Source organism: Hyposmocoma kahamanoa, unplaced genomic scaffold (genome assembly GCF_003589595.1).
Source record: "Hyposmocoma kahamanoa isolate Upper Pololo Valley unplaced genomic scaffold, ASM358959v1 99798, whole genome shotgun sequence".
In the NCBI taxonomy this organism is placed as follows: Eukaryota; Metazoa; Arthropoda; class Insecta; order Lepidoptera; family Cosmopterigidae; genus Hyposmocoma; species Hyposmocoma kahamanoa.
The window spans coordinates 6,553-17,025 of NW_020656040.1; the positions used below are offsets into that span (position 1 = coordinate 6,553).

The 10,473-nt window shown below is 34.2% G+C and overlaps 1 protein-coding gene and 1 pseudogene across 2 annotated transcripts; one reads left to right on the forward strand and one right to left on the reverse strand.

Moving 5' to 3' along the window:
* The first annotated feature begins 2,849 nt into the window (after positions 1 to 2,849).
* Positions 2,850 to 8,783, forward strand: LOC113239282. 2 transcript variants are annotated; one of them, XR_003311176.1, is made up of 6 exons: positions 2,850 to 3,087; positions 4,820 to 5,562; positions 7,301 to 7,558; positions 7,756 to 8,134; positions 8,216 to 8,497; positions 8,768 to 8,783. XR_003311176.1 is itself a non-coding variant. In XM_026476201.1 (5 exons), the coding sequence occupies exons 2-5, from the start codon at positions 4,915 to 4,917 to the stop codon at positions 8,425 to 8,427; spliced, it is 1,497 nt and encodes a 498-aa protein (XP_026331986.1). In that variant the 5' UTR covers positions 2,850 to 3,087; positions 4,820 to 4,914; the 3' UTR covers positions 8,428 to 8,738. The 2 variants fall into 2 exon arrangements, 1 of the variants encoding a protein (XP_026331986.1); XM_026476201.1 differs by lacking the exon at positions 8,768 to 8,783 and having other exon boundaries at positions 8,216 to 8,738.
* A 289-nt stretch (positions 8,784 to 9,072) lies between these two features.
* LOC113239283 lies at positions 9,073 to 10,405 on the reverse strand (annotated as a pseudogene).
* Positions 10,406 to 10,473: the final 68 nt, after the last annotated feature.

Consider the following 10,473-nt stretch of genomic DNA (forward strand, 5'->3'; position numbering starts at 1 on the left):
TCGTATACAGAGCGCGACACTCCGCTTTAGTCTTCATTTGTTCTACGGACAGCGCGATACTGCAATGACATAACAATTTAAATTTCGAATAGGTTGACTTGGGACATTTTTTTCGTGGCTTTTGTATTAGACCCGTCGTCCATTTATTTGTAAGTCAATGTTTAAAATGATTGATTTCACAGCTGTGAAAAAACTTCCAACAACCACACCACCACCACCATCTCTTGTTGGCTCCATCGTTTTCGTTCAGTAACTACAACCTTTGACAGGTGTCAATGTCAAATGTGGAAAATGACGGAAAAATATTCACTTTTTAAGAATATCTCTGTGCGAGTGCGGCCTAGAAGACGGTACCTTGGAACACATTTTTTTCAATTGTCTTAATATTGCTGTTCCACTTTATAACTTACTTTCTCCAAAATTCCCCCGCCCCATTAACATAAACAACCTCTTAACTTTAGTGTTCTCCCCCCATATTGTTACTCTATGTAAATTTATCCACTTAAATAACATATATTTATAAATATTGTTTTGCTGTTTTGTTTTACATTCTCAACTGAGTACTCCCGTAGTCCAAGGACATGTGTTGGTAAACACATGTCCTACTAGAGCTTAGCGAAAATTTTTTTTTTTGTTTCGTTTTTTTTCTTTCAACTGTGACATTGGCAAAATCATCAGTTCTCATATTGATGGAGCCATAAAAATAAAAAGTGAAGTGAATATAAAATGTTCTATTACCCAACACTAGAAAAGCGTACTTTGCATAAACAAACATCGATGTCGCATCCAAATGAGTTAAGTTTCTGAACGATCATGAAATGACACTAGTGATGCACGATTTTTTGCTTTGAATCGATTTTTTGAAGTGTAATGGCTCTCTTCGGTTTTGGCCAAAATCATGGAACATCTTCTCAAGAACAGATTAGAGTGGATACTGGAGAGCAGACCCCTCTTTTAGTGAATAGCCTAAATAAATTTTCAAATACCGAAAACTACTACTAGTACAATATAATAAAAACCCAATTTTTTAATTTGATTATGGCTCCTTAATATACCAACCTACTATTCTTCTCAATATCGGCATTGATAAAAACTCTACAAATGCAAACTCAAAATTAGAAAACATAATTAACAAGGATTGGAATAACTGGCTTTGTCTATATACTGACGCTTCTAAATTAGCAGAAGATAATAATGTCGGATCTGCAGTGTGGATCCCCAAGTATAATATATATCAAGGCCTCAGTATTTATGGGTGAAGCGATCGCAAACTTGGAAGCAGTCCTGTACGCCGAAAATCACCACCTAAACAAAACAATCATATCATCGGATTCACTTAGTTGTCTACAAGATATTCGGAAACTTCCCTTCCATGGTAAAGATAATTGTATTTTGAGTCTTAAATTCAAAGATGCTCTATATAGATGCAAACTGGCGGGCATTGAAGTCGTTCTGGCATGGATTCCAGGCCACTGTAGTATTCTGGGGAATGAAACAGCTGACTTGTGTGCCAAGGACGCCACCCGGCTTGGAAATATCACACATTATCAATGCTATACCCGGGACCTCCGTATTTCAGCCAAACCCCAAATATTTAAGACTTGGGACAATTTACTATCTAAAGGCAAACAATTCGGAGACCTTCAACCGGACATACCTCGTCGTCCTTGGTTCTTTAAGCGTAGAAACCTAAGTAAACTGGTAACGTCTATAATTATTCGACTGCGCCTAGGACACATAACTTCACCAGTTTTTTTTGGCCAAGATTAGGGTAAGAGACAATTCCATTTGTGAATGCGGACTGGAGGATCTTTAGGTCTTTAGGACTTTAGATCATATATTTTTCCATTGTACAAAAGAGTCCACCTGTACGACCTGCTTCCTGAAAGTATGCCCCATCCCATTAATCTACCATTTCTTTTGACCCAAGTTCATAGTCCATTTGTAAATACCCTGTCCAAATTTATCCAAATCAACAATATTAAATTATAATTACCTTGTCTATTAAAAACTATTTTCTGTCAAAAATGTAGTTCATATTTATGAACGCATCCCCCTTCTATTTTCTTTTTATATTTATGCATGTGATGTGAATGTCTAAGTTTTTAAAGCACACAAGTTTATATAACGTAATATTTGAATTTGTAAATAGCACCTTTAAAATAGTGTAAGTTGTTTATATTTAATTTATTTTTTTAACTTTCATACTGTAGTAGTTAGTTGTTTTTTTTAATTACATTTAAAACTCTGTAATAATTATAATAATTCATGTTTAGGCTGATGGCTTTGCCAAAGCCTTAATAAATTAAAAAAAAATGAATGTTTAATTTGTGTTTTTGTGTTGTCTCTTTTTAGATTATTATCGTACTCAATTGATATCCAACCGTACATAGTCACACCGATCACACCAACGTAAAAGTGTCTTTTTCAACCCTGACATTGGCAGAATTATCGTGTAAATCGATAGAGCCATTCTAAAAGAATTGGAATTGGAAGTGTAATGCATATATGCCTCTGAACCGAATCGATTCACAGATCCGATCGTATTGTTTCAAAATTAATTTTGATAACAAAAAATAATTTTGACAGTTTTTTTGGCTTCACTTGGTTACAACTTTCATTTAGAGTGTTAATAGCTTAGACTATGGAAACTTTCCATCCTCCAAGTCGGAAAGAGACTGTTTTGTTTAAACTATAAATGCGATCTAGACAATTCGAGTCGCCTTAATGTTGAATCGATTCACTTAAAATAGCATTGAAGTGAATCGATACAAAAAATCGCTAGATCGTATACACTTGAATCGATCTTCATAAAAATCGAATCGTAATGTGCATCCCTAAGCGACACCACCTTTTCAACAAGTATATTTTGGTCTGTTCTGTTGTTATATTTGTTCTCGAACGTTTTACACGCTAAACAGTTTTCCAGGAAGTCCGGTTTTGTTGAATATGTAAATAAAATCAAGTGTTTTCCTTCCAAGTTTACAAATATATAACCATATTTCAGTAAATGAGCATAAATTGGATGAAAACGAGTCGCTACGTTGTGCATACCATATTATCATTGGTTGCAGATTCCTGTCAATGGTTAGTCTAGATAATGCTATATAAAACTTACTTTGGGAAGGGTTATCTTGCATTTCATCGGGTTCGTGACATAAAATGTTTTAATTTGACTTTGAAAAATTTTGTTCGAGTCGGTTCCGAAAAATATTACCTCCGCAATTATTCGCCTTCGCTTAGCTCACAGATGTACTCCTATGTTCTTGGCTAAGATCCGAACTCTACTCAAGTCAGGACTTGAGTATTGCAGTGAGCACTGAAAATCATACTCAAGTCCTTGCCATTAGGGTCGTATTTCCAGTGCTTGAAATTATACTCAAGTCTGCTCAAATCCTGACTTGAGCATTGAGTAGAGTTCTAGAATACGACCCCAAGATCCATGTCTGAGACCACTCCCTGATTGAGTGTGGTCTGGCAGAAGGTTCCCTCGAGCACCTGTTTTTTGACTGTAATAGTAACGTCACTCCTCTGTATGATATCCTCCCACCTTAAATCCCCCATCCTGTTAATATCAACTTCTTCCTAACGTTAGTCCATTCTCCCTTTGTGCATGTGCTGTGTAAATTTATTAAAAAAAAATTTGTTTCTGTAATAGTCCGTGTAGGTTCTCTGTTGTTGTAGATTTTCGATTCTCCTCTCAGTGAGTTCTGTTTAATCCACTGGTAAATTTTTGAGTATGCACGTGTGTCTCAACATGACACTGGTGAAATCATCGATTACTTCGATGGGGCCATAACTTTTAAAAGAAGAAGAAGTAATACCTAGTAATATAATTTGTCGTTCGGGAGACGCGTTTTAGGCATCTAATCAGCTATACCAACAGATCTTAGATTCTTTTAGACTTTTTCGCGGGAAATCATTCTAACTTATGATGGCCATTTATTATTATTATTTGCTTTAATGCCAGTCACTAGGGTTGGGCTACTGTGAAACTCTAAATAAATTCGCTTGATTACAATGACACAATTTAAATATCATGAACAGTGATGGGACAGGATCAGTAAGTCACCAATGTTCTCCAGTCAAGTTTAAAGTAAATAAACGCGTGTGTTCCTTAACTAAATGTAAAAAAGTAAAAGGAAATGTAGAATAAATTTTAAAATTTATTTATGATATTATCATTGATACAAAGATTGAACAAAATACAAAGAAAAATTCCTTAAATCCAATTGCACTTGTACCAGTGTCTTGTTGTCTAAACGTGGTTACCGTTCTCACCGAGTGACCTACAGTTCGAGCCAACAGATCTTACGAATTTCTCTATATGCTGCTTACATATCTTTTTCTGTAGTTCCAACTGTGAGGATTTATGAAAATTTCTTCACTCAGCCAGCTACTTTTTTAGAAGACTGATGAATTTCATCTGGCTGGAGGAAGAATGTCCACTTTTTATTTTCTTTCTGCCCAAGATTTGCTTGTACAAGGTACAATGTTCTGTTAAGGCTCTAGTCAGTATTCTGATGATGATGACTTGAGCTTCTCTATGGTGTTTAGCACTTATAAGACACTTAGAGCTTTTGAATTAAAGTTGTTACTCAAATTTTTTAATCCAAAATTATAGAATAGTTCCTATTGTCCTAAATTACAATTACAACATTATTTATTTTCTCCTCACAAAACTACAGAATGCATTTTACTAATAAGGTACTTAGATTAGTTACATTTGTAGGTGCGTGTGTGTGCGTGCGTGCGAGCGTGCGTGCGTGCATATGTGTGTGTGTATAAATGTGTTTCATTAAATAAAAATTTGTTTCAGGTACCAAGACACTTTGATTTGAATTGCACCACTTAACTCTCAACTTCCCAATTACATGTGATAAACAAGTTAATAAATATTGTCTTATTTGTACAATGACTCATCTAGAAGCACCAATAAATATGAAAATTAAGTATGTTAAGGAGACAGAAGATTTGAAAGGCAATCTTCTGAATACAAATGACGATGTCCATATCAAACAAGAGCCCTTACAAATATTTTTTACGGCAACGCCACAATTAGACACACAACTTGAAAATACCTGCATAAAGGAAGAGGCAGAAGAATTGAATGACAATCTCTTGAACTCTGATCAGGATGGCCACATCAAACAAGATCCTCTACAAATATTTTTTATGACAACACCACAAGTACATACAGAGCTTGAAAATAAATGCACAAAGAAAGAGATGGAAGAGTTGGAAAACATTCCCTTGAATTCACATAAAGATGTCCACATCAAACATGAGCACGTACAAATATTTTCCATGACAACGCCACAACTAGAGACACAGCTTGAAAATAAATGCATAAAGGAAGAGACGGAAGAATTGAAAGACAATACCTTGAACTCAAATAAGGATGTCCACAGTAAACAAGATTCTATTAAGGAAGAACACATCACCGGAGAGCTAAATCTATATGTAGATCATGAAATGACAGAAGAGATGGCCATAGGACCTGTGGTGTTACAGCACACTGGTGCAGCTCAAGCAAGCTGTGTGCGGAACACAACTAATAAGGTAAATGATGATAATTATACTAAAAAGAAACTTATAAGTTTGCAACAAATATTAGTATAAAATGCATACCAATTCCAATTTCCTTATAGTGGCTCCCTCAATTTTAACAATGATTCTGTAATGTTAGGGCTGAAAAAGACACTATTACATTGGTGTTACTCTATGGTTGGATAGCTTGAGATCTTGTTAGAGATGGGAAAAACTGCTTATATTTTTAAACGTTTCAATGTTATGCTTTTTTAGAAAAAGCGTGCTTTTTTAAACGCTTTTTCACTTAAACGCTTGTTAGTTTGAAGCTAACAAAATCGTTTAGAAAACTTTTAAGCGCATAGACTTTTACGTTAAAGAAGCTTGCAACGTTGCGAAAGCAAAAGTAGACCACTAAAGGTTTTAAGATAAGTAAGTTTTTTTGTAAAAAACAAGTTATATTTTTATTTATGACATAACATTTTTATATTAACATTTTCTTCATTGGCGTTTAAAAACGTTCAAAAACATAAGTTGTTTAACTTTGTAGTTGTTAACCGTTGAAATGGAAAAAACTGCTTATTTTTTAACGTTAAAACGTACGTTTAAAAAGCGTACTTGTAAAAGCCTTTTCTAAAAAGTCTTGTAGAAAAACGTTTAAGCGCATAGACCAACGCTTACGCTTAAAATGAAAAGCGTGCTTATGCGCTTATTTTAAAAAGCAGACTTTTTAAGTACTTTTCGTTTAAACGCCCACCTCTAGATCTTGTTGAGTACGATGAGAATCAAAAGTGGGACAACACAAAAACGAAAATTACACATTTGCATCACATGCATATGTAAAAAATAAAATAATCTCAGTACAGAGTACTAAAAACTGACCTCAAAAGTCATTCATCAGTCATTCGTTCCCTAGTTTGCCACCCTTAGAGGTAGAATATTTTATTCAAATTTCAATGGGTCTGCTACTACTACAACTACGTACTACTCTCTTTCCAACAAAAAAGGCTTATCAAAATCGGGTCTAACAGCCGCTTTCTATATTCGATACTGAACCTAAGATTGTTTTCAATCCAGATTTTATTCGATCCATCGATCGCTGCCGGATCTCTATTTCAATATGTCTATCTCGGTTCGAGCGCCCTTTAACTTCAACTTCAACTTTTGTATCTATGGCTCCGTCGTTTTGCGCGACGATTTCGCCAACGTCAGGGTTGAAAGACATGTAGAGCGGTGGTGAGATAGATTGCCGGTTATCGAGCGCCCTTAAAAAAAAGGGATCGGTCGTAAATTTACTCCCTCTCTGACGTTTATTTCCACGCAATCGGAATAAGAGTTCATTACATGAATTTGTGAATAAAATGGTGGTTATGTTTCCAAGATTAATTTATTCATACACGTGATTGCTTTTATCAAAAATATAAATTAATTGCAAACGTTCAAGTAAAAAATATTTAAATCGTAAGTACGTCAAGAATGACGTGAATTTTTGAGGAACGGAACGCGGCGGCGAAATGTCAGTGTCAATTTATGTTTTGTTGATGTTTGTTCGTATTTGTGACGCGATAAATAATCTAAATTATAAAAATGGAATCCGAAACTGTAAGTAAACGTTATTCATTTCGTTATTGTTACTCAATAACATTCACTTCACGTACATACTGTCAAGTGTATCAAAGGAGTTCATTGAATATTTCAAATAAAGTATGCGTGGGACGCAACGTTTCGCGCCTTTCTTGTATAAATTCAATTAATTTTTATTTGTTTGCAGAATAAAAACAAAGGTCTGTCGAAAGAAGAGACGAAAGGGCTACTTTCATTGATTGAGGGGAGCAAAATAATAAATAATAAAAAAACCAACGCCACCAGTAATAAAATGAAGGTTGAAGAATGGAGTAGAATTGCAGACATTTTCAACGCCAGTATGGGAATCTGTCGCCGTACTCCACAACAGCTTCGTCTTAAGTGGGAAAACTTAAAGAAAAATTCACGTAAGCGTACTACTGACATACGAATGGCACGGATCAAGGTAAACAGTTTGTAATTGAAAAATAATTATAGTCGAAATCATTCAAGAATACAGAGCCTCAAATCCATTAGAACCTCAATGTAGGATCTTACTTGGCATTTTATTGTATAGTCCAATCTAATTGACTGTAATGTAAGGTAATAAATGAAGAGTTAATCTAATGAAGCAGAAAAATAAAAGTCCTATTTATGTTTTAGACTGGAGGTGGGCCACGAGGCTACTTTCTACCAGATGAAATCCTAGACAGGGTGGCAGCATTGCTACGTAGTACTGGGGAGGGTCTCAGTGTTGAGTTTGGTGGTGATGCTGAGCCCCAATCGTTTGGTGATAGTGACACTGATGGGAAAATATTTGCAGTGCCAGTTTTGGCTAACACATCCCCAGTACCAATGCTGTTGATTGACAGCCCTTTGCCTGTGGACAATCCTCCATCCATGTCTGCAGATTGTTTAAGTTACAACATAGTAACGACTACACCCACTGGCAATAAAATGCCAATTAATGACACAGGGAATGGGTTATTTAAGCCAGGCAATACTACTACCTTCAATAATAAACAACATTTTAAATCAAGTGGTAATTTACTATTATACTGTTTTTGTTAAGTTTATTTCTATATTTTCTTATTTTATATAGCTATGTATTTTTGTTGCACAGGTGCTAAACGGAAGCTACTAAGGCCAGATGATGGGCGTCTTGCTAGAAATATGGCTATGGCAAAATATTTTGATACTAAGAGTAAAGTATTAGAAACTCAGAATGAAAATATTAAGCTTTTAAATCAGAAAATAATATTAGACCAGAGGAGCCGCCGGCGATTTCGTACACACCAAAGAGTTAACGCCATTATATATCAATATAAAATGTAGAAATAATCACATGATATTGATTTGAATTTTTTAAATTTTCATTTTCAAATTAATAATATTTTTAGTTGTCAAAGAGGTGTATTTTAATTAGTATTTGTAAATTACCAACTTAATAATTTTTAAATGAGCATACCTGTGCTACATTTGCACTATCCTGTAATGTTATTATTGTACTACTATCTACTACTACTATCTATAACTATCATTAACTGAATTATATTTTTTTTAATGCGTCATTGGTGCCTTATACTAAATAAAGAAATATATTTGAATTAATGCCAAAGACTTAACGACATTATATATCAATATAAAATAATCTCATAATTACTTTACCTTTAAAAAAAATTTTTATTCTCAAAATCCAAAGTTGACCTTTTTGTATAGATATAAGCTATATTTCATTGACTTACAAATAAATGGACGACGGGTCTAATACAAAAACCACGAAAAAAATGTCCCAAGTCAACCTATTCGAAATTTAAATTGTAATGTCATCGCAGTATCGCGCTGTCAGTCGAACAAATGAAGACCAAGGCGGAGTTTGGCGCTCTGTATACGATTTTAGCGCCTTACAAGTGCGGACAGTTTTTAGCGCGGACCCGACGTCCATATAATTGTAAGTCAATGCTATATTTGTTAACATTTTTAGTTGTCAAAGTCATCTTTGATGACTTTGACAACTAAAAATGTTAAAAGTCAACTAAACATGTTAAAAATGCTGAAAGTCATCTTAAAATACTCATGTATTTTAAGTAGTATTTGTTAGTTACCATCTTAATAATTTTTATATGTGCATACCTGTGTCACATTCGCACTATCCTGTTATTATTGTAAACTAGTAATAATTGAATTATATTTTTTTAAAGTCTCTGGTGCCTTATACTAAATAAATAAAAGTATTTGATTTAAAAGGTACTTTGCTTTTTTCTACAAATTATTTCTATTTTTCATAGTACAGGGTCAAGAGCATGTCAAGTTTGACACTAAAGGTTTAAAAGTAACTCTATGCCACTTGCAATAAGAACGGTCCAAATTGTCAAGCTTCATGTGCTCTTGACTGTACCTACACTAGTAAAGGTACTGTATTTAAAATGAAACAATAGTTATAAGTAGAAAAATTGAAACTTATATTGAATAATACCTATACATACAACTTATCCTAAATACTAAAATTATAATAATATTTATATTATACAGTAATAACTACTAATAACAGCAACTCCTTAAAAATAATTTAAAATGACCTCTTGCCTGCTTCTGTCATTAATAGTGTGCACTACAGTACTTTCTGATGTCGCTTCATTGATAACTTCTGTTTCGTCTTCTGACAGTTGCACCTCAGGGGGTACTAGCTGAATGTTATTATTTTTGCAGATGTTATGTAGTACTGCTGTGGACAGCCACAGCAGTACTACACAACAATCATAGGATTACGCTTTGTATGTTACTTAATGATAAGCGCATAGTCAGTGCTATAACTGGAAAGCAGCGTTTCCAGACACCAAAAGTCCTTTACAAACATAAAAAATAGTTGTTTATAAAAAACTACTATTATGTCTTGAACCTATGAAATAATAATACAGGGTGCTTTCACCTTTCAATTGTATTTCTAGTTTTTATGTGTGCCTCATTATATCTAATTTCTTGACTAGTTGATGGGTTTAATAGGGGTGTGAGTAAGTATGGGCGGTTTGGATAGGCACTATCCCCAAGTAACCACAAATTTCCTAAAATTCCATCTTCACATGAAGCTGTAATAATTAATATTAACATAAGTAACTCACATTACTAGTGCTTCAGTTTTAGTTAGATTTGTTACTACCTCTTAAATGAGAATTATTAAAAATTGTTGCATCATGGGACGAACCAGGCCTCCGAGCAACAACATTTAGTAATTTCAGGTCTGCATCACAAACAGCTTGGACATTAAGGGAAAAGTATCCCTTTCTGTTTCGGAATTCTTCCCCTATTGTTGAACCTGAAACAAAATTAACTGATCATTGTAATTCATAATGTATGTACAAAAATAAAACAATTACTGACACA

Coding starts and splice junctions, on each gene's coding strand:
- LOC113239282 (XM_026476201.1), top strand. CDS start 4,915: ATGACTCATCTAGAAGCACCAATAAATATGAAAATTAAGTATGTTAAG. Junction 5,563..7,300: donor TGCGGAACACAACTAATAAG/GTAAATGATGAT, acceptor ATTTGTTTGCAG/AATAAAAACAAAGGTCTGTC. Junction 7,559..7,755: donor TACGAATGGCACGGATCAAG/GTAAACAGTTTG, acceptor TTTATGTTTTAG/ACTGGAGGTGGGCCACGAGG.